Raw genomic sequence first — 23,258 nt, forward strand, 5'->3', positions numbered from 1 at the left:
GTGTTAATTCATAGTTTTGATGCCTTCAAGTGCGACTCTACAATTTTCATAGTCATGTTGTAGAACTACATTTGAGAACTAGGAATATATAATTATTTTTATTATTTTGGTTTTAAACTGTAATGAGCTATTCTTAACAAAGAAAGGGTCAATGTTATTTTCTCCCTACAGTGAGGTTCACAAACGTATGCCTAGGCACAAGGCATTTTTAGATCCTAAATTGAATTTTGCAGACTTAAAAAAAAAAAAGAGTGCATCGAGACTTTATCAATTCATCTTCTTTATTTTCACATTTTAAAATAAGTCATCTTATAACTTTAAGTTGACAAGAAAATAATGCAACATTAACCGTACCAAGGCAACTTTAAAATCAAATGATATATAAACACTGGCTGAAAGTAATACAATCTCAACACAGAGAGTGTGACGATGCATTTCCACACCATAGAAAAACAAACGAAGAAACCCAATTAACATGACTCAACATGACTGTCAGATTACAGAGACACATCGATCTTCCAGGGGGTCTAAGAGCTTGAAGATACTGAAGCTGGAGAAACAACAACAACAAAAATAAAAAACATCCAAGTACTACAGTAGTGCATGAGTTACTGAATGGAAAGGTAAAATCACTGCAATATTTGTACTGTTGAGCTGAGTTCAGGGTTTAGGGGTCTAGGCTCAGTTTACAATTACTTACTGTGTAATACAACAAAACAAAACAAAACAGCTTTAAAAAACTTCTCATTTGGATGCATTGGGACTCCAGTGCTTAAACACAATGTGTTGTTAATGAATGTGCTACATCAGCCCAATGCTTCGTGTACAGATTAGAACCAGTCACCTAAAAGCAGTAAGAATCAGGGAGAAGAAATCAGCACTGAGAAGCAAACTAGTGATGTCACAAAGTGAGAACAAAAGGCTTCAACCGCTGAAAAACAGGTAGAAGAAGAGAGCACACCCAGAGCCTTCCTTTATGGCTGCTTAGTTAATGAACCACTTCATCTTCATCTGCCTGAACTGATCCAATAAATTCACAATATACAGAGAGAGATAAAGACAGTCTTTCAAAATACACAACATGAAATGTCATGATGCTATTTAAAACACTTAAAATATTTAAAAGAACTCCACGTTCTTTTCTCATTGCAGAGTTATGCAAACACATGCATGTTTTTGCCAAAAAAAAAAAAAAGTATCTAACTTTCCAGCAGCAAGACACTTGTTAAATAAAAAAGGAGAAAGAGAGAGAAAAAAGCAGCTAGCTTACAAATATTAAACTAATCTCCCACCTCACACGTTTTGCTAAAACTGGCATAAATTAGGGACCGAAGATGATAACTGGTCAGTAACATCTAAATAAGGCTCAAAGCTGCAGGTCTCTTTCCACAAACTTTTCAGAAATTGTTTTGGCTAGTTTGCACCATTTAACAAATATGTATTACATTTACTTCAAAAAAATGAGTACACAGATTCTTGCAACTACAGGATGTACACCCTAAAAGAGCCTGAATCACCTCCAGATGTCATGATTGAAAGGAATATTCACCTTTTATCAAAACCATTCTCATGGAGTTCAGTGTCAAAGAATCAACAGTTCTGAAACAATGTCCTCAAACTTTTTATTTTGAGGGACCAAGGCAAATTTAAACTTACAGAATGTCAATTTCCAGAAAACAAAACAAAAATTAAACTGCTTTATGAAACCTCCATCTTCCCTTCCCAGACATTTCATATTAAACTGACCCATAAGTTATGGCCATTGTTTGGTAATTCCCATCTGCATGTCAGTAAAAAGAAAATAAAAATACAAAAAATATGATAATCATACATATGAATGCATGAACCACGATTCAAGTGATCTTGAACAGTGACCCGTCCGATTTAACACCCTCACAATGAAAAAAGTGATTCCTTCACAGATATTAGACATTTAAAAAAAAGAAAAGAAAAAAAAAGGGTGTTTTCAGTTCATGATATGGTCAACCAATACACCGTTCTCTATAAAAATAAATAAAATATTTACAAATAAAAGGCAAACCCAGAACATTGACTAATACCCTGATGCATTTGTATTTGCAGTGACCCAGTGTATGTTATATGACAGAGGTCTCGCTTTTTGTCTCTCACTCGCAGTAGCACGACGACGACAGACATATTACATTCTAATCTGCATTGAAATGCACCCTGTGCAAAAAAAAAAAGAAAGACTTAAACCTTGATCCAAAAAAATCCCAGCACCTTCCTATAATAATCTGCTCATACCACTGAGAATTTCCTCATGAACTAAATAGAAAAACAACCAAAACAGGGTTTGTAATGAAATAAATAAGCCTGTAAAGAAAAAAAAAGCAGTAGGATTTTGTGAGTAAACATTCCTTTTCCAGTCATTCCGACACTTCCTCGTCCGTATGAAAGATTCACCCGTCTCCTCTGAAACTACAAAGTCTCTTCAGTGCTCCAAAGTGTTCGACTCACACAACATACTGCTTGGAGCTGTAATTGGTTGTGTAGGCCTGCCGGCTGTACTGAAAGTGATCAGTGAGCACTGTGCTCCGACCGTGCTGAAAGTCTGAGCTGTGAGCGAAGGGCCCGGAGCCGTTGGACTGGGGCTTGTCGAATGAAACCATATCCTGGGCTAAAACTGGCAGCAGTTTCTTCTTGGCCTCCTGGTTGGAATCGTATTTTGCCTGGTGAGAAAAGCAATGGTATTTCAACTGACATCGGTTTTTGGTTTCCTCATTTGTGGTTGAAAAAGAAAATTCAAGACATGTGCGATTACCTTATTATAGAGGAAGACGCCTAGTATTGCCGTCATCATGCCGATTATGTTGGCGGTGTTGACTGGGTTCCTGAGCATCAGTAGGGATATACTGATGACCATGATCCTCTTTGTTGCATTGGCCACGGCGTAACTGAGTGGGCTGACTAGGTTCAGCACACTGAAAGCGATCATGTTCTGTGCAAAGTTGCAGAGACCACTAATGAGGAGCAGCACGATCGTTCCTGTCCAGTTGGAAACCTCGGACTGTAGAGGAAAGAGTTGGGTTAAATCATATGAAACCCGTTTAAAATATTCCCGAGTCATTCATAAGAAAGAATGTACATTGGGGCGGACAAAAACAACGTCACCGTGCCAAAATTCTTCATCTAAAATCTTTTTATTAATTTAGCTACAACATATGAACTGGCCATATTTAAAGATAAACAAGATAATATTATTCCTATAAAATCATTAAAACCCTATTTACCAGGTCTCCCTCCATCAAAAAAGAAGAGAGGTCCACTAAAATCCATGTGGGCAGCATAAACATAAGTGCATTGAAGCCCAGGATTTTCAGTAACTGGAGGTGGTGAATCCTTGTGTCCCGCAAGACCTAAAACAACAAAAAGTCATTTCATACAAGAAGCCATTTCAGACTTTTCCTAACTGACAGAAATCACCTAATAGAAATATGAACCTTTTTGGAGAATATGTTCTGTAAAGAGAAGCAGAGCGTAGCTGCCAGAGCGCTGATCAATCCAGAGGCGTCAAAGGACAGTTCAGTGACCGTGGCCAACAGGACACCTCCAATGATGGGAATAAGAGACACATACACCTGTTCAAAAAGAACCGCCAAACTCATCAAACAATTCAAGCAATAAGCAATCAGTGGCTGTATGAATTCAGTAAATACATGACTTATTTCTAACTGTGTTCAGATGAAGACAGACCTTTGTGGTTTGCTTCTCTTTCATGATAATCCGTGACAGCAGAACCACCCAGATGGGCATGGTGGCCTTCACTAGGATGAGGGAATGAAGAGAAGAAGACATGCATTCACTCATTTAATAACATCAACCATTAGTGTCGCCTCATGTCCGTCTCGTTTCAGACACCAGGTGCAATCACATCTCAGTCAAATCCTCAAAATCAAAAACAACGCTCTCCCCGCTGATTCTGTCCGAACAAACTCAACTGCATCAGACATAGGGGCATTTTCATTTTTGCATTTGGATTAACTGCGAAACGAAACGTACTCGGTTACTAACGTAACCTCGGTTCCCTGAGATGAGGGAACGAGTACTGCGTAAGCTAGCTTACGCTATGGGAAAAGGTCCCCTTTTCTCGAGAATATGAAGCCAAAAATTATCCTTAATTTTTAAATAATGTAAAACGCAGTGCCGCAGCACAGCAGACCCAAGCGAAGCGGCTCGCGCGCTTATTGGCTGTGCTGCGGCAACTGCAGCAACCTATGGTGAGGCGGCGGAGAGTAACGAACCAATGGGGGCGCTTCGCGCCCATTGGACGTCAGAGCGCGCCAAAATAGGCGTGGCTGGAACTATATAAGCCACCGCTTCACCATAGGGATCAGGTTTTAAATCGACTGAAGCGATCACCCGGTCCGAGCACATAGCACGGCAGGTTACGCAGTACTCGTTCCCTCATCTCAGGGAACCGAGGTTACGTTAGTAACCGAGTACGTTCCCTTTCGAGAGTACTCTCGTACTGCGTAAGCTAGCTTACGCTATGGGAACACAATGTAAAACGCCGTGCGTGCTCGGGAACTTCGACCTGTCACAGCCCGAGGCGAGAGCTCGGGGCTTTATAGCAGGAGAAATCCCCGTCCCAACAGCCAACCTTAGTGAGCTTTATATAGGGAACGAAAAAAGGGGGACGTGATAAGGCTTAGCACGTCTATATAGAAAGTACCCTGGCCTGCAGGGCAGGGACTTGCAGATTATAGAATCTAATAAATGTGGACGGAGAGGCCCAGCCTGCCGCCGCACAGATATCATCCAGTGGTATCCCGCAGGACCACGCCCATGACGAGGCCATACCTCGGGTGGAATGGGCTCTGATGCCGAACGGGCAGTGAAGGCCCTTAGATTTGTAAGCCAGCGAGATAGTGTCTACTATCCATCGCGATAGGCTTTGCTTCGTGCTGGCGAGACCTCGGGTGTGCCCACCAAAGCATATGAAGAGCTGGTCCGACCTCCTGAATAAGGCGGAGCGCGCAATATAGGTTTTAAGAGCCCTGACGGGGCAGATGAAGCTCGCGTTGCTTTCGTCGCTTTGCGAGGAAAGGGCTGACAGCGAGATGACCTGCGCTCTGAACGGTGTTGAGAGCACCTTGGGGACATAGCCGTGTCTTGGTCTGAGAATGACTCTGGAGTCATTAGGCCCAAACTCGAGACAGTCAGCGCTTACAGATAGCGCATGTAAATCCCCCACTCGCTTGACTGAGGCCAGAGCCAGTAGAAAAGCGGTTTTGAACGAAAGAAGCTTCATATCGACAGACTGAAGCGGTTCAAAAGGGGGGCCCTTTAAGGCCTCTAGGACCGTAGACAGGTCCCAGGAAGGGATTGAAGGGGGTCGGGGAGGGTTCATCCGACGAGCTCCCTTAAGGAAACGAATGACCAGTTCGTTTTTTCCCAGTGATAGGCCGGCCACCGGAGCATGAGAAGCTGCAATGGCTGCCACATACACTTTGAGCGTAGACGGGGATCTGCCCGCATCTAAACGCTCCTGTAGGAAGGAGAGTATCTCCGTCACGTCACATAAGTGAGGGTCTAGGTTCCGTGTCCCGCACCAGGTGGAGAACACTGACCATTTCTGCGTGTATAGGCGCCTGGTTGAGGGCGCTCTGGCTTCCGTAATGGTCTTTAACACTCCCTCAGGGAGGTTCCCGGGTACCCGTTGAGGGGCCATACATGAAGGGCCCAAAGTTCGGGGTGGGGATGCCAGAGCGCGCCCTTCAGCTGCGTGAGGAGATCTTTCCGCAGCGGTATTGGCCATGGGGCTGTACTGGACAGCTGCATCAGCTCGGAGAACCAAGGTTGGGTCGTCCAGAGTGGGGCTACTAGCAGCATAGCACATCTGCTCTTCCTGACCCGATCGATGACCTGCGGTAGCATCGCGACCGGTGGGAAGGCATAAAGCGGGCGTCTGGGCCAATCGAGGGCCAGCGCGTCCCTGCTCTTTGAAAAATATATTGGGCAATGAGCGTTGTCTTCTGAGGCGAAATGACACATGACACACCCTTGTATTTTCCAAGGGGCCAGAGCTATGATGCAGCCGTGGGTCACCCTGATGCGCGCGCGGCCGGAAATCCAGGCGCGCGCTGGAACACGGTCTCTCAGCCAGCGCTGTAGTGGGCGCATGCGCAGCAGGCCCAGTTTGAGAACCGCAGAGGCTGATGCCATCAGACCTAGCATTTCCTGAAATCGTTTGAGCGGGTAAAGAGACCCGGCTTTGAACGACACGGCTAAATGCTGAATAGTGAGAGCGCGCTGTGACGTCAGACGCGCTGTACATGTCACAGAGTCTATGTCTATCCCCAAAAAGGAAATCCTCTGGCTGGGAGAGAGAGCGCTCTTGACAGTGTTGATCGTGAGACCCAGGAATTCTAAATGGCTGAGGATCCAGGATCTGTGTGTCGTCAGTAGTTCCTCGGAATGGGCTAAAACTAGCCAGTCGTCGAGGTAGTTCAATACTCGCACTCCCCGCATTCTCAGGGGTGCGAGAGCGGCATCCATGCACCGTGTAAACGTACGGGGCGCTACGGAGAGGCCGAATGGAAGAACCATGTACTGATAAGTCTGCCCCTCGAAGGCGAATCTCAAGAATGGCCTGTGATGGGGTGCTATTTGAATGTGAAAGTAAGCGTCTTTCAGATCCACTGAGAAAAACCAATCCCTCGGGCGAATTTGCGCGAGTATTTGTTTGGTAGTTAACATTTTGAATGATCGCGTCATAAGCGCTTTGTTCAAACGTCTGAGATCTAGGATGGGTCTGAGACCGCCATCCTTTTTTGGTACGAGGAAGTAGCGGCTGTAAAAGCCTGACTCGCGCTGCGCAGGGGGGACAGTTTCTATCGCCCCTTTTGCAAGAGGGTTTATCAGTTCGGCGCGAAGGACGTGTGTCATTTCGCTTTTCACTTTCGTTTCGACCACGGCGCGAAAGCACGGCGGTCTGCGAGCGAACTGGAGCGAGTAACCTCATTTTATTATATTCAAAACCCAATTTGATATGCCGGGGATGGCCTGCCATGCAGCGGCTCGTGCGGCTATGGGTTGAATGTGCTTCAGGCACTGGCCGCCTGTTATGAGGGGACCAGTAGCTCGAGTATGCTGTGCTTGTGACACTGTGGTGACAGCGCTTATTTGTAGGGTTGCGCACTGAGAAGTGGGCACGCGCGCTACATTTAGAGCACCTCCGGCGCGAGCGGGAAGGTGGGCATGAAAGGAGACCCGAGTGAGTCTTTGTGACACTTGGGGGAGTGTGTATACATGTAGGGGTGCGTACTGTGTAGTGGGCACACTGCCTACATAGAAAAAGCTCTTTTTGTGCTTTATTGAGGTCGCCGTGAAAACGGCGTTTGTGTGCAGGCGTGCGTGCATTGTAACAGGCTCGTTTACTGCAGTATAGACATCTCCAACCGCCTTTAGTGAGGGGATTGGAGGAAGCATGTGAGGTTTCTTGTGTGGTGGTCTGGCCGCAGTGGGACTTAACCACGGTCTTTTCAGCCCGAAGGTCAGGAGGGCTTCGGAGGCTCGGGGTTCAGCACAATCCTGGGCCGAGGTCCCCGTCTCTCTGGCGGTTTGCGGCTCGTAGAGCGAGAGCGGTGCTGGGTTTTGGTCGCTGGGCGAGACTGTAAGTCTGGCTGCGATGGCTTCGAGGTCTGAGGGGGCGGCGCATTTCTACGGCGTCCCGCAGCAGAGCTAGAGCGTTTCGGCAGGAAGTGTCTCATTGCCTGTGACGTTTTCTGAGCCTCAGTGAAGCGTTCAGCGAAACCCTTAACCGACTGGCCAAAGAGGCCAGAAGGCGAGATAGGAGAGTCGAGAAAGGCGGATTTGTCGGCGTCTTTCATCTCCGTGAGCGTGAGCCAGAGGTGTCGCTCTAAAACAGCGAGGCTTGCCATGCTTCGGCCGATCGCTTGTGCTGTGGTCTTTGTCGCACGCAGGGCTAGATCAGTAGCGCTGCGGAGATCTTTAAAGTCATAGGTATCTGGGGCAGACTCGTCCAGGTTACGGAGAAGTCTGGCCTGAAAAACCTGCAGCACAGCCATGGTGTGTAGAGCCGAAGCAGCTTGACCAGCGGAGGTGTAAGCTCGGCCAGCGAGAGCTGAGGTGGTGCGGCACGGCTTGGATGGATGCACAGGCTTCGACCGCCATCCAGCGGCTGAGGGCGGGCAGAGGTGTGCAGCAATAGCCTCCTCGAGAGGGGGGAGGCTCTCGTAACCGTGGTCTCGGGCGCCGCCGACAGAGGAGAGCGCTGACGAGACAGAAGTCTTCAAGCGTGCGGAGAATGGGGCTTTCCACGACTTCGTGAGTTCATTGTGAACTTCCGGGAAGAAGGGGGCGTTTCTTTGCGGAGGGGCCGAAGGGCGCCCCTGCAGGAACCATTCATCCAGCCTGCTTTTAGCGGGCTCGTCTGGAGGACACCAGTCGAGCTGAAGGTCGCTGACAGCCCTTGTAAGCACGCGAGTAAGCTCCGCGTCGATATCGGCGCGTTGTCCGGTGCAGCTGGGTGCTGTAGAGGGGGGGGGGGGTCCGCAATGGAGCCCGACCATTCCTCACTACTGGACGCGGCGAGAGAAAGGCTGTCGTGTCTGTCCTCTTCCGCCTCAGGCGCTCCGAAGGAGAAGGGGGCGCTGGTGAGCAGGGACTGGCGCTGCTCGTCCACGAAGAGGACAGGCGAAGGAGAGAGAGCGGGCAAGGCACGCGGGGAGTGTTCCGGCGTGAGCTCGCGTGTAGCAGTATGCTCAGGCATTCTCTGATCGCGGCGTTTCTTACGCGGCACTTGAGAGAGAAGAGGCGGAGCGGGTGGAGCATCGTGGCTGGTTTGAGCTAATCGAGCCCGCAGGGTCGATATAGCCATGTCGTCGCACTCAGGGCAGCCGCCCTTGAAGAGTGCGCTCTCAGCATGCTCGCGGCCCAGGCAGGAGACACAGATGATGTGGCGGTCCTCGCTGGGCAGAGGGTCTCGGCAGGAAGCGCAGGCCCGAGGCATTTGAAACAACGCCTCGAATTCTGGAGGAAAAAAGTGTGATGCAGCGGCAAACACACTAGCTTTGAAAAGGATATAGTCACGCCGGATGGCGCAGCAGGAAGCGAGTGCTGAAGGCGGCGTCGAGATGAAGCACGAGCCGGCGTCCTCAGATCTGCGTTGCAGTGCTATCCCGCTGAGAGGCTTTTCGACGGCGTGTAGAGGCTTCTCCGGAGAAGACAGCGAAGTGCAGGTGAGATCGCTGAAGGAGATGAAATCTGATCCCTATGGTGAAGCGGTGGCTTATATAGTTCCAGCCACGCCTATTTTGGCACGCTCTGACGTCCAATGGGCGCGAAGCGCCCCCATTGGTTCGTTACTCTCCGCCGCCTCACCATAGGTTGCTGCAGTTGCCGCAGCACAGCCAATAAGCGCGCGAGCCGCTTCGCTTGGGTCTGCTGTGCTGCGGCACTGCGTTTTACATTATTTAAAAATTAAGGATAATTTTTGGCTTCATATTCTCGAGAAAAGGGGACCTTTTCCCATAGCGTAAGCTAGCTTACGCAGTACGAGAGTACTCTCGAAAGGGAACTATAAACTCTTACCAATTTTTAAAGGTCTTAATATGAAGATTGTCACGTTAAGAACGAATTGGATTCTCCGCAGCAGCTCAGTCTGTGTCCTCTCAATATTTTCAGATGCGCTCGTATTAAACTGTATATCGATATAAACCGTATTGCCTCATATCGAATCACTTATAAAGAAAATATTGATATATCGTACAACCTCGATAGTGTATGAACAACCAAGCCGTATTTGCAGGTATGAGCTTTTAATAATACACAAGTTGCTGATCTGTAACACTGATATCATTTAAATATCTATAATATACAGTACAGACCAAAAGTTTGGACACACCTTCTCATTCAAAGAGTTTTCTTTATTTTCATGACTATGAAAATTGTAGATTCACACTGAAGGCATGTTCACACTATGAATTAACACATGTGGAATTATATATGGAATAATATACATAACAAAAAAGTGTGAAACAACTGAAAATATGTCATATTCTAGGTTCTTCAAAGTAGCCACCTTTTGCTTTGATTACTGCTTTGCACACTCTTGGCATTCTCTTGATGAGCTTCAAGAGGTAGTCACCTGAAATGGTCTTCCAACAGTCTTGAAGGAGTTCACCGAGAGATGCTTAGGACTTGTTGGCCCTTTTGCCTTCTGTCTGCGGTCCAGCTCACCCCTAAACCATCTCGATTGGGTTCAGGTCCGGTGACTGTGGAGGCCAGGTCATCTGGCGCAGCACCCCATCACTCTCCCTTGGTCAAATAGCCCTTGATGCCTTCAGTGTGACTCTACAATTTTCATAGTCATGAAAATAAAGAAAACTCTTTGAATGAGAAGGTGTGTCCAAACTTTTGGTCTGTACTCTATATAGATCAGTGAGCAGAAGGCAAGTCTGTAGAGTGTCATAATGAATGATTTTGCATCTTAACCATTGATAAACCACCGACTATTGTAAATAAGTGAAAAATAGTCGTCACATTTAGTAGTTATTTGGGTTTAAGGCTATTTCCGTGTAATGTTTCAGACTTGATTATTTGGATGTTAAATGTTTATATTTGACTTGGAAGTTTTTTTTGGCTTGCTTGAAAGTAGCATTATTTCCTGGTGTTTGATGACTTTGTGAACGCATAAATGAAAGCGTATTTTTATCTTTTATGCCATTAAAATTATATTTGTTTGTTTTAAATTATACTGCAGTGAGAAAACATGAGTGTTTTGTAGTTTCTGCACGCCTCTGAAGTAGTTCCAGGTTTGAGGAATTACAATTCAATACTATCCGACCGTGTTCTTTCTTCTTCTAATTATGATTCAAGTTTAATTAAATTTATTATAAAATTGATGGCCAACACAAGTCAATTAGATAAAAATGACAACTATAAAGAGCTCATTAAAAAATTCTGGATAATACATGACATATACTGCTTAAAACAGTTTTAAATAAGAATAAAGTCACATTTTAGGACACCACTGTCACTGTGTGACTCTTCAAATAATAATTTACTACTAATTCCTAACTTACCTTTCATGTTTTTGTTTTTTTTAACGTTTGTAAGAAAATAAATCATGTCTTTATGTACAGTTCTACTCTGCTTATTCTATGATTGTACATTTGGAAGATAGCACTTCTTTTATCATCAGGGTTTGACAACGTAAACAAAAGGATCTTGAGCTTCCCAAACGAGACTGTCTCTGCGCTGCAGCCACGCAGGTGGATGATGTGGCAGTATTAGGAGTGCGGAAGTGACGTACTTCATTAAAAAAGTGTAGTGCTATCAAAACTCGTAATGTTACGTAGAAAAATGACCCGAGTGAGTCATTAAATCCAGATTACGATTTGTTTCCTAATGTTTGGATGAAAGTGAAAGTTTAAACGGGAAACGCAGTTTGAATTCACAGCTGAGATTTGTGGCTAACGACAGACAGCGATAAATGAATAACATTCGGCGATTCAAACTCGATTAAACGAGCCGAACCGAGCCGAATTAAACCGCAAATATTCAAGCAGGCTGGGTCTCGAAGAGACTGCACTCTGGGCTACTACAAGATAAGGCCTGTAATATAAAATGGCTAAACCGAGAGGGTCCCGATACTCACCCGTGTGCGCGTACGACACCGGGACCTTCCATATGCTGAAATGGGCCGAGACCGAGGCGAAGTACTTCCCGAAGGCGAGCGGCAGAATGAACCAGCGGTAGTAGCGGGCCGGTAACTCCGTCTGCGGGACGCCCCAGGCTCGCAGCAGCGGCGGGAGAAACACGATGATGGAGACTATATGAAAGAGAGACACCGTGACCGGATAGGGGAAGCCGTTGAGGATGATTTTATTTATCACGTTGCCGCCAGAGCTGACGGTGTACCAGAACAGACACAGCACCGCGATCCGGACTCCCTCCCGCGCCGGCGGACGCTGCTCCACCGCGGCCATCTTTCAGCGCAGAGTCGCGACGCGACCAGCGACACTGGAGGAGTCGCTGGAGGAAGAGTCACGTGTCGCTGCGAGGTCACGCCCCCACAGAAATCACCATGGTGACCAGCTGAGAGAGTTCAGATTCAGGAGAAAGGTTTTTTTTTATTTTTTTTTATTAAATGCTTGTAGAAGATAACAGCAAAACACACACAAAAAAGCCCGATCTTGTTCAGATCGGGTTCACGTCATTGCGTAAACATTGAGTTTATAGCCAACGTACAGTTACGTTGAAAATCAATTTAATGGCGCGACGCTAAGTATTTTGCCACCACAGTTATTAAAAATATAAATCCTTTCTGAATTCTGAAAGCTTACGCTGTCTGAGGGAGATCCAGTCTAATTCATTATAGTTATAAAGTAACTGCAGTTATAATTTTTTTGTGTTAAACTGTAAAGTTAGATCCTGTTTTTAATTTAAAAAGAAATGTATAGTTCGTTAGGAGACAAAACCTGTTCTCTTGCAAAAGTACAGTATTAATTAATTAATTAATTTATTTGGTTTTGTTTTGTTTTGTTTTAACCCCTTCTCTTTTCTCCATCACAAAAGGTTTCCCAGCAAACTGATAATTTCTCACGGGAACAAAACATATTTGTGAGGGTTTTCACAAAAGTATTTTTTTCTCCTAATAGCTTCTTCCTATCACCAAGTCCCTTTAAGAGCCCCGGTGAATACAAAAAACATAAATAATCTTAATTATTTAGACCCTAATACTATATAAATATTATAAAAAGTAAGTCGCATACAAAACAACAGGGTGTTTAGATTTTTTAAATCAGTAGTAACTTCCGCCATCTACAGGAGACATCGAGGCACTTCAGGCACATTCTCGTTGATTGCCAACCCTGGTACTGGAGATCTACCAGCTGCAGAGCTTTCAAACAAAACATTTTAGTATGTTTTTTTAAGCCATTTGATTTGTGAGGACACAGTGTCCTTGTAAACATAGGTTAATATACTGAACATTTAAATTGTCAAATATTTATTATTATTATTCATTAATTATAACTGAATTTTCCCTCCACAGTGTCGCGTTTGTAAGATGCACCTCCCGCTGACAATTATTGTTGTCAGCGGGATTTTATTATATGTGTGTGTGTGTGTGTGTGTGTGTGTGAGAGAGAGTGTGTGTAAAATATCATGGCAATTATTTATTTATTTTATCTTACTATTGTTTAATATTACATGTTCACTTTAATTAAAAGATGAAGATAAACAGCCAGCTCAGGAAAGATATTGAGCTACTACACATGCAGCGTTCTCAATTCCAGCAGCTGTATCACAAACTGGAGAAGGTTGTGGATTCTGGGCAGCTCTGGAGTGTTGTGTATAATGAGTTTGATACTTCATCGGAACAGATTTGAAGATGGATCTAATACACATAAACCAATGGATCTACTGAATGGGTGCCATCAGAATGAGAACAGTTTATAAAAATATCACAAGTCATCCACATGACTCTAGTTAACATCTTAAAGCTATGTGTTTGTGAGTAATAAATCCATCATAAAGACCTTTTAGCTTTAAATCATCACTTCTAGCCAAAATCATTAAGTGAGAAAGTCCATCCACTCTTGTTTTTATCAGCTGTTCAGACTCTCATTCTGACGGCACCTATTCACTACAGAGGATCGACAGGCGAACAAGTGATGTAATGCTAAATTTCTCCAAATCTGGTTTGATGAAGAAATAAACTTTATCCTGATTGAGGACGTTGAGTCATTTTTCAGCAGTTTTTCATTTTGGGGGGAATCTATTCCTTTAAAACAAGTGCTTATGTCTTTCTTTCAGGTACTTCAAGACATTCGTAAGGATATTGCTGAAGTTGTCGACAAATCAGCCACAGCTTATGATGCGAAGTGAGATACTTTGAGATTTGTCAGTGTTGCCACAATCATAAAAAACCTGGAAATATCAGCAAATTTTGACAAGATTTCCAGGCCATGAAACTAGGGTTGAATTGAAATGTATTAATAAAAAGTGTGTAAACACTGCATAAAATCATGTGTTGGACAACATGAAATGGGATTTACACTCCACAAAGGTCATGCAGTGTTATCAGTTATCATGGTATTATAAATAGATCTTCTCATTAAGTCTTTTGGACATTTGAAGTTTTAGTTATCTGTGTGCATTTCAGAGTGGATGCTCAGACCAAAGCATCCATGATAAAGGAGAAGAGAGAGCCTCCATGGAGAACGGGAAAAGAACCAGACGCAGACAGGGTCAGAGAGCAGTAATTGCAATGACTGATCATAAATCAAAATGTATTCTAGCTGAGAAGTTAACAAAGTGTTCTGCTGGCAGAAATGAAGGAGCAGAGGAAGGCAGATGGTGGAGAAGAGACACCTCACTCTCTGAAGAAGGCTTTCCAGCAGATTCAAGAACTGACTGGAGAAGATCATTTGGGGAAGCTGCTTACAAGATTCATTCAGGGTGAGCTTTGTGTTTTCTTGTGCTAACAAATGATTGCAGTGTGTCATGCTACGACTGATTGTGTTTTTTTTTAACAGTTGAAGAAAGTAACTTTGCACTAACTACATGAATGAACAGAATGCAGAAGCTGAGAGTCTGAGAGAGGAAATCCAACAGGTCAGTGTCAATGTTTCTCATTTATGTTTAAGCTTTTTTAAATATTATATTTTAATGAACAGGGACGGATTTGAATCATTTTAGTTAACAATAACAACACTGAAAATTTTAAGCAAAAGCTTATGCCAACCCAGGCTGAATGAGCATAATCACATTTACATTTACATTATAATATCATTCCATACCCATTTTTTGTCTTGATGTTCTTTTAGATTAGAAAAGATACAGAGCAGATGAACATAGAAAGTCGTCAGCAGGAACAGGAAAGTCAGGTGGCTGTAAAACAGCTGAACAATCAACTGCAAGAGTGTAAGGAACAGACTCAACAGTATGAAGCCCAGGCTGATCACATCAGCAGGATTCTTTATCAGGTCAAATCAGGTACTAGTAAAATCAAAAACCCTGGACAAATCAAGACCACGTTATCATATTGGAAGAAGAATATTACTTATATGAAACTTTTTTAGCAGTTACCTATGTTGATGTCATTTCTAGGGTTAGACAGTACATTCAAAAAGATTGACTGCAACCTAGGGCAGATGGGAGGCATGCTGGGCTCTTCCTCTGGGATCACAGACAGTAATCTGATGACGTACCTCGGCATGGTGGAGCAGAAGGCCAGTCAACTGCTCATCATTCAAGCCTTCATTAAATCTAAGGTACTGAGAAGACTCCATTCACTCCAGTAAACATTTAAAGGTGGCACATCATGAAAATCTGAATTTTTCTCTGTATAAGTGCTATAATTGGGTCGCATCTACCAACCCCAAAAAAGAACAACCCAGTATTTAAATTTTTTTTTTTGGTAAGCCTTTCTCTGCAAGCTTGTGAAAAATGAGCCGCTCAGATTTCGCTCCCCGCTGTGATGTAGAAAGGGGATCTTATTATAATATTACAGCCTCAGAGGAGACAAGAGAGCATTGGATGTATTGATTTATTTATTTAATGTATATTACACTGCTGCCACACAAATCTAATATAAGCATGCCATTTCTTTCCTGGCTGTTTACCTTTACAGACCGGTAACTGACTGTATTTGTAATGCATTTGTGTTTTTAGCATAAACTTGTGTGTACTTGATGGTTCAAGTGCAATAAGAGATGAAAGACGTGTCGTGTGACAGCTGCTTTCTGTGTGCGTGCCTCAGATGTGTTCAACTAATATGGTTTCAAATGCATGATTTCAGCACAACAGACATGATAATAAAAACAAAACAGATGTTTTTTTAGCAGAGTATCTGAAGTATGAACTGTAAAGGCACAGCCCTATAGAGCAGCACAGTCCCGTCCACAGCCCGAGAGAGCTTAGGTGCTGGAAGTAAATTTCCCATTCATTTCTCCCATTGACTTTCGGTAAAATCCGTATATAAAGAGTTTTAGAGCATGTCTGAGGATAACCAGCTACGGCTGAACTCATAAGCATACAACATATCATTTCCAGTGAAACAATTAAGAGAAAATCCAAAAAAAGTCAAAGGTACAAGACTGTGTACATATTTTCATTTAGAGCGAAGGAACTACTCATCCCATAAACCACCGCGCCTCACTGAATTCGGCTGAAGCCACAACCGCGAACGAGCCTTTTGAGCGACTTCCAAATCTGACTTTTTCCTCCAGTGAATTTTATTGTAAATACAATATGTGCAGTAATAGCAGTCTTTCAGTATTAATCGTGTAAATAAATAGTGTTTTATATAGGTATTGTGTATTGATTTTTATATTTTTCATCGTGTATTTTATATATTGTGTGCGTGTGTGAAAGCGGTTAACGATAACGTCAGCAACATGGTGCAGTGCTTTGTACCTGACTGCAATCACCGCTCAGTCGTCAACACATGTCATTGCCATTACACAAATGTTCAGTAAATGCACAAAAAGGTATGCCTAGGCTAAATATTGTTTTGACAGTGGCATCAAAGCAAATTGCTTGATATGACTCATACCATATGAAGGCTACAGTAGCCTAGCTAAAGTGGACGATAATGCTAACTAACGTTACCAACCTCCCTGCAAAACCTTGTAGGTCTTGTCCCTCATGCTGGCCTTTACAAAACCCACAAGCTGACCCTCGGACACGCTACACTCAACTAACGTTACATCACCCTATCTGAAGTGGTTTTCACCCCTTTGAACACTTTCGTTTTCCTCCTTGAAAAAAGCCATCATGGCAGCCAAGGAGATCATGATTGCACTGATAAGTCTACCGATATTTGGGGCATTTTGATCAGCGTAGCGTCATTGTGGCAAATCTGAGCTGTACGCAGATGGCATACGCTCTTCTGTGTCAGCCGCACCACAAGGATATGTTTTTTTATGTGTATTTATGCTTTGGTTTGAAAGCAAACAGCGCATCGGCGGAACTAAAAAGTCATTTGAAATTGTAATAATATTTCACAATATTGCTGTAGTTTTACAGCTTTGCTGAGTATTTGAAAACCATTAGAAGAATTTTCCAAACCTTTGACCAGAAGTGTAAATTTAATGTAAATCTTACATGTTGGCAGGACCAAGAGAACAGTTCTGACCTGGAAGTGGTTGCTTCTTTCCTTCTGGGTCAGAAACCAGACGTTCAGACACATGAAGCGATCACTCCAGTAATGGTCACCCATTACTAAGTAAGAGCAGCATCTCACTTATTGAGCCACACAGGCACAAGATATGGAGATATTACACATAAAATGTGAAAAATATGTGACTTTAATACGTGCTTCTGGTCTTATTGTGCATGATTCAGACATGACTATGAGGCAGAGGACACTTCTCTGACAGATGAGGTGGATCGACCTTTGACCCGCGAAGAATTCTGTCAGTACATTATGATGAAGAGTGTAAGGAACACAGAAGAGCTCTTTCCTATTCTGATTTACCCTTCAACTACAGCTGCATCACATTTACAGGGTGTTTGTTGCAGGACCAGCATGAAGATGAGTCTCTGAGTGAAAACCCCTGACAGCAGCACCTCAGTCACTACTAAATATTGTTTATACAGTAGCAATGAATTGATGGGGAATGATAAGGAATCTTAATGCTTGAAGGATTTGTGACTCTTTGAAATAAATAACATGAACTATATTCTTTACTCAATTCCTGTTTCCTTTAAAGATCTCAAAATTGCATGTCGCAGAGGAATTCACCCAGATTTTTAGCCAGGAGATTCTCTAACAGTAGTGTATTATGTTCTATTTTCTGCAGCTCATCGTCTAGTACATGTCTTTTAGTTATATGCTGTGCAGTGTGTGTGTTCAACTGTTTCTGGGTCATTACATTGAGGTTTAGCTGTTTTGAAACTCAACCCCTTGTTGCAAAAAGTTTTGTGCACATGGCCCACCGGGTTACCATGGAAACTCCCCCCTTTTTTATCACAGCCAAAGGTCATTTTCTCATACTAGCAACAGCTTGCTCTCACCCACTCACAAGGACCGCCCACACTGAAAAATCGGCCAATCAGAAATCACGCTGACCAAAAAAGAAAACAGTGACTGCTTTATTATCATGCCATCTTATCTCATCGTTCCTCTCATTTTTCTTCTCTCTTCTTTTTTCAAAACTAGAATGTAAGCCATTAGTAATGTTTGCAAATACACTGCGATTACTGAGGGTTAGTGATGTCATTTAGTTTTAATTTATTGACTAAAATCTAAATTGATTCTTTCATTCAACAAAGTCGCATTCATTTGATTAAAAGTGACAGTAAATACATTTATAATGTTACAAAGGATGTCTATTTCAAATAAATGCTTTTAATTTAACTTTCTGTTCAGCAAAGTATTGTGAAAAAAAAAATATTGCGGTTTCCAAAAAAAAAATTAAATTAAGCAGCAAAAAACTTTTCAACATTGATAATAATTATTAATCATTACTAACAATTGAGCACCAGTAATAACTGATTATAACTGAGCAGGATATCAGCATGTTAGAATGATTTCTGAAAGCTAATGTGACTGAAGACTGAAACATTCCAACAGGAAGAAGTTATTTATAATTCTTTATATATTTCTTGCAATATTACTGTTTTCATTGTATTTTGGATTAAATAAATGCAGCTTTGGTGAAAATAAATATTAATTCCAAACTTTGGACTAGTGTACATGGTGGTTTTATATGTTCATTTGAGATTTCTTGCTGACAATGAAGTTATTGTCTTATTGCTTTCAAACTACTATACTAATAATTATTTTGCCACAGCAGTGCAATGGAGCACAAAGAACAGAGAAGCAGAACAAAAACACACAGGACATGGTTGTGAATCCACAACATGCCTCTAAAAACTCTGTCTGTAATCTATGCCAACATAAGGCATAATCTTAAATTTCCTCCCATCCCCGTATGGATCCAGAGTGATGGACTGAGTCCAGTCATACCAGATATTCTGGTCATCGTAACAGCCATTCACACCATGCCATCGCTGACTGCGTAACCTGACGAGGTCTCGCTCGGTGACCTCTCGGCTGACCCCTGGAAGGTCTGTCACAGGGAACGCTGGTATAAACCCATGAGGTTTTCTGCACTCTTTTGAGTTCTTCTTTATGTGTTGCTTGATGCTCTCACCCACAGAAAAGCTCATCGTTGACTTTTCTGAAATCAGTAAGCTATTCTGAATCATCTTACTTTGAGGCATCTCTCTCCAGTTTGTCTGTTGGAATGATCGAAGGCTGTTTTTCAAATCCTGGATTCCACTTCCTGTTGATCTCTGGCATTCTTCTGTAAATGTTATGCTTGATATAGGTTTGATTTGTTGAGAATGAGTGTTGTATGCTAGTTTGCCTGCTTGCAGTTGTGCCGGTTTGGTACCGTCCTCTCCATCGAGTTTGACAGTGTGACTGTTTTGCTGTTTCTTCCTCGTCTTATCCTCACAACCCCTTATGTTTGTGTCTGTCACTGTGCTGGAGACCTCATCGAGATCACTGTTTAGTGAGGCAGGTTTGAGTATGTTGAGGAGGTCTGAAGGCTGTTGTAGCTTTATGGATGGATCCTGGATGGATGAATTCGGTAGATCAGAGGTAATGGAAGTGGATTGTGCTGGTTCCTTGGCCACCAAAAAGTGCTTTTCGTTGCTGTGACTGACAGAGGCGGTGTTTCTTTCAGACTTGTGCTGGTCTTTGATAATGGTATTTTGGGAATGATGATTGGACAGAGATGTTCTCCAGCTTGTGGACTGTTGTAAATGCTTGATGGACGAGGAATATGGTTTGATTGCACGGACGGGTATTTTACTCTTTCTAAAATTGTTTGGATATGTAATGGTTTTATCTGGTACAGAACCAGTCCTCTCACCCATAGTACTGTGAAAAAGAGTTCTGCTGTCATTTTCAATAGGGGTTTGTGTTGACCCAGGAATGCATTCAGCGGAAGTCAAATTGTCTGCAAAACCAGAGAGCTCTTTGGCTGTGACTTCATGTACTTCAACCAGCCTCTGCCAACGTCTTATAAGATTTTTTAAACGTTTAACAAGATCTTCATCTGTGCTCCTTTTTCTCACATCATTGATCAACTTTCCAAGCCTGGTTTCCTAAAATACAACAACAACAAAAAAAACATTTCTTTCTTTTTGTATTATTTTTATTACATTTTTTCTTTTATATAAATTAATGCATTAAACAGTAGCTGCCCTGTGCGTGTGTGTGTGTGTGTGTGTTTGTGTATTTTTATTTTCATTCTATGGAAGTCAATGGGAATCTACATACTTCCAAGTTTCTTCTTTCGCATTCAGCAGAAGAAAGAAACTCAAACAGGTTTGAAACAACTTGAGGGTGAGTAAATTATGCTTTTTTTGGGTGAACCATCCTTGTAATTCACATTTTCAGTGTGACACTATAACACAGTTTTTGGGATAAATTGAATGTAAATATAGTTTAGTTAATATCTTACCACTAAAACCTCTTTAGTCATGGGGTATTTTTCCAAGCAGCAAATCACATCCAACACAGCCATTGTGTTCTGTATCTGCTGACAGGTAGAAGTTAAGCTCATGTCACTTCCATGCTTTCATATTATTCTCTGTGCATTAAAAAAATCTACAACGGTTAATGCTTAGCGAGTCACTTCCTGTCTCTTTTTCTGAGGCTGGTCATACTCATGAAAGTAGATGGGCCTCATCTATTTGAATCTGCTCTCACATGTGCACCTGCAGCAGTGGCTCTTTCAGATCAACAGTTGTGCTTGCAAATGCAAATGTGACATGCTTGCATACTCATTCCAATAAAAATCTGCGAAAAAAAGTCCCTTGGGAGTTGAATAATAAAAATGAACCTCACCACTGTGGGACTGAGCAAACCAGCAGATTAAACAGACTAATTAAGGAATGAAAAATTCTTGATTATGGAATATATATTACATAGACAAAGGCAAAACGGATATTATTATAAAAAATTGATCAAGAATACATAATAATACAGTCAAAAAAGTTGAAAAACTCTAAATATTACTTTCCTAATATTCTCAACACAAAGTAAGCACATAAAGTGCTGAAAGAATGGATAGAAGTTGCAATATAGTTAAATTTAATTATTTATTGAAGTGATAGTAACTGCTAATGATCCACACACAGCATGAGTACAAAACCACAAAAGACTGTAGTCATTACTTTGGTCTATAACTCAGCTTTTACTCACACTATTTTGACCATCGATGGCCTGAAGGAGCTGCTCTTTGAGTTGATGAGGTCTTGACGAAGCTCTTTTCATTGTCTTTGAAAAACATCCACTGCAAGACTCGCTGCATCAGGAACACATCCTTACAAAACTCTTCAGACATGCACACTTCTCTCATATGAAACCACTTTACTGCCAGCCACTTATGAGCTCAGCTATCCGTGTCCATGCATGCGGTCAAACGAACAAATTGTCTCTAAAAGGGTCCTACAGGTGCAATCCTGTTTTCACATAGGCTTTCAGAGAATTACAACCACATGTGAATCCAAGAAACTATGCTTCAGCAGTTTTTAGAGTTATACACATACCATTTTTATGAACTCACAGACTACACAGAATACTTTTATAAGTTCATTTTTCACATATTATAACTGGTCTTTGTATCTGTATCAACAAGTTCAAATGTTTTGTTTCTGCCCATTGACACAGTTTTACTGTGCAGTTGGGACAAATCACACAACGTTCAACAACTAAAATTCCTCTATCTTTGTTAATCAGCTATCTTTGTGCACATTTATAAGCACTTATACCATGGTCTGTCTGAGTACTTGATTTTGATTGGCTGGCAGATATGCATTAAAACCGTTTAATGCATGGGTAGTATCAAGTCAGTTCAATCAATGTTTTATATTAATGCACTGCTTTAATTGATGCACACACACACACACACACACACACACACACACACACACACACACAGTGCATTATCCCTTACTTGAGCTAGTGTTAAAAGTACTGACTGCGATACCATTCGATATGTTCATTTCCCGCTGTAGAGCGGATTCTTACACAGTGCTGATTGGTCACTGTGTTCACCTACTCAACATATGACTGTGATTGGCTACAATGATCGCCATTTAGCAATTTTGTTGCTAAACCTAGCAACTTTTAAGACTACCCTAGCAACCCCTTTTCTTCCAAAAGCACCTAGCAAAAAATTTAGATATTTTTAAATTTTATTTGGCTACTTTAAGCAACTTTTGATAATTTACTTATAAAGGTACACATTTTCCATCTAAATTTCACAAAAAGAGGAAAACAAAGATGTCTAGCAGTACATACATCACATGAATTAATTTACTGCTATTTTCAATTGTTCAACTTGATCATTTATGATAAACTGTAAGAAAAATATCTAGAAAAATGGAAAAGCTACTCGTAACTTTCCAGGAAATTATTCGTTATCCATTATCCATTAGCTGTTGTTACCATGTAACCCTGAACTTGAAACATAAAATACAATGCATTATTTAAAAAGAAGGTATAAACCTGTGAATACTTTTCTTAGAGTGTAGCATACGGACTACTAATGCTCTTAAAACTACAATTGTTTAGAATATGTAATTTTACTAGTCTACTAGCTAATTAAAAAACAACAACAACTTGTAATCATTCAAAAATTGTGTTCAATAATTCAATTTTGTATATAAAAAGTTATCTAGTTTTCTGAAGAGCATTTTTGAAGCTCAAAGTGGGCAGAGCAGACCGTCGCCATCTTGGCAGGACGTCACTCCCGGATAATAGAAAATAGATGACTATTAACGTTATGACATGCGATGACTATCCATTATGACATGTAGGCCTTTTTATATTTAATTAGCCTACAAAAAATTTGTATGCATTGCAATCCTTTAATTTTTTATATTTGGCATGTTTGTGTGCTGCTGTGCATCCCTGTGTTTAATAAGCAGTGTGTACACTCTTTAAATAACAAAGAAAAAACATTGCACCAGACTTTAGACCAGGTTTGAGTTGGTCAATGCGCAGTCTATTTTCAGCTCTTTAAAATAGCAATGCGCCAGCAATGCACCTGAACACACCTCTTTTTTAGACCAGCACGCCCATGGGCGCAAAAAATGAATTTAAACGACGTGGAGCTGGATGGGAAAATGCGAACGGCACCGGACTGAAACTAGCAAACACACTTGTGCTGCGGGTGTATTATAGAGCCCTTTATAATAGTTTACTCGTCCACGCCCCCTTGAAACTGCTCATTCAAACA

At 42.2% G+C, this 23,258-nt stretch overlaps 2 protein-coding genes and 1 pseudogene across 2 annotated transcripts; 1 reads left to right on the top strand and 2 right to left on the bottom strand.

Moving 5' to 3' along the window:
• Positions 1-1,597: 1,597 nt before the first annotated feature.
• Positions 1,598-12,009, bottom strand: LOC132126121 (solute carrier family 35 member E1-like). The gene is made up of 6 exons (XM_059537182.1): positions 11,645-12,009; positions 3,715-3,785; positions 3,462-3,599; positions 3,252-3,377; positions 2,783-3,028; positions 1,598-2,690 (listed from the first exon to the last, which is right to left on the bottom strand). The coding sequence occupies exons 1-6, from the start codon at positions 11,973-11,975 to the stop codon at positions 2,475-2,477; spliced, it is 1,128 nt and encodes a 375-aa protein (XP_059393165.1). The 5' UTR covers positions 11,976-12,009; the 3' UTR covers positions 1,598-2,474.
• A 1,205-nt stretch (positions 12,010-13,214) lies between these two features.
• On the top strand, positions 13,215-17,568 carry LOC132126123 (coiled-coil domain-containing protein 63-like; annotated as a pseudogene).
• A 977-nt stretch (positions 17,569-18,545) lies between these two features.
• On the bottom strand, positions 18,546-21,348 carry LOC132126320 (mediator of RNA polymerase II transcription subunit 26-like). The gene is made up of 3 exons (XM_059537514.1): positions 21,218-21,348; positions 20,475-20,549; positions 18,546-20,115 (listed from the first exon to the last, which is right to left on the bottom strand). The coding sequence occupies exons 1-3, from the start codon at positions 21,287-21,289 to the stop codon at positions 18,868-18,870; spliced, it is 1,395 nt and encodes a 464-aa protein (XP_059393497.1). The 5' UTR covers positions 21,290-21,348; the 3' UTR covers positions 18,546-18,867.
• Between the last annotated feature and the right edge of the window lie 1,910 nt (positions 21,349-23,258).

Source organism: Carassius carassius, chromosome 44 (assembly GCF_963082965.1).
Source record: "Carassius carassius chromosome 44, fCarCar2.1, whole genome shotgun sequence".
In the NCBI taxonomy this organism is placed as follows: Eukaryota; Metazoa; Chordata; class Actinopteri; order Cypriniformes; family Cyprinidae; genus Carassius; species Carassius carassius.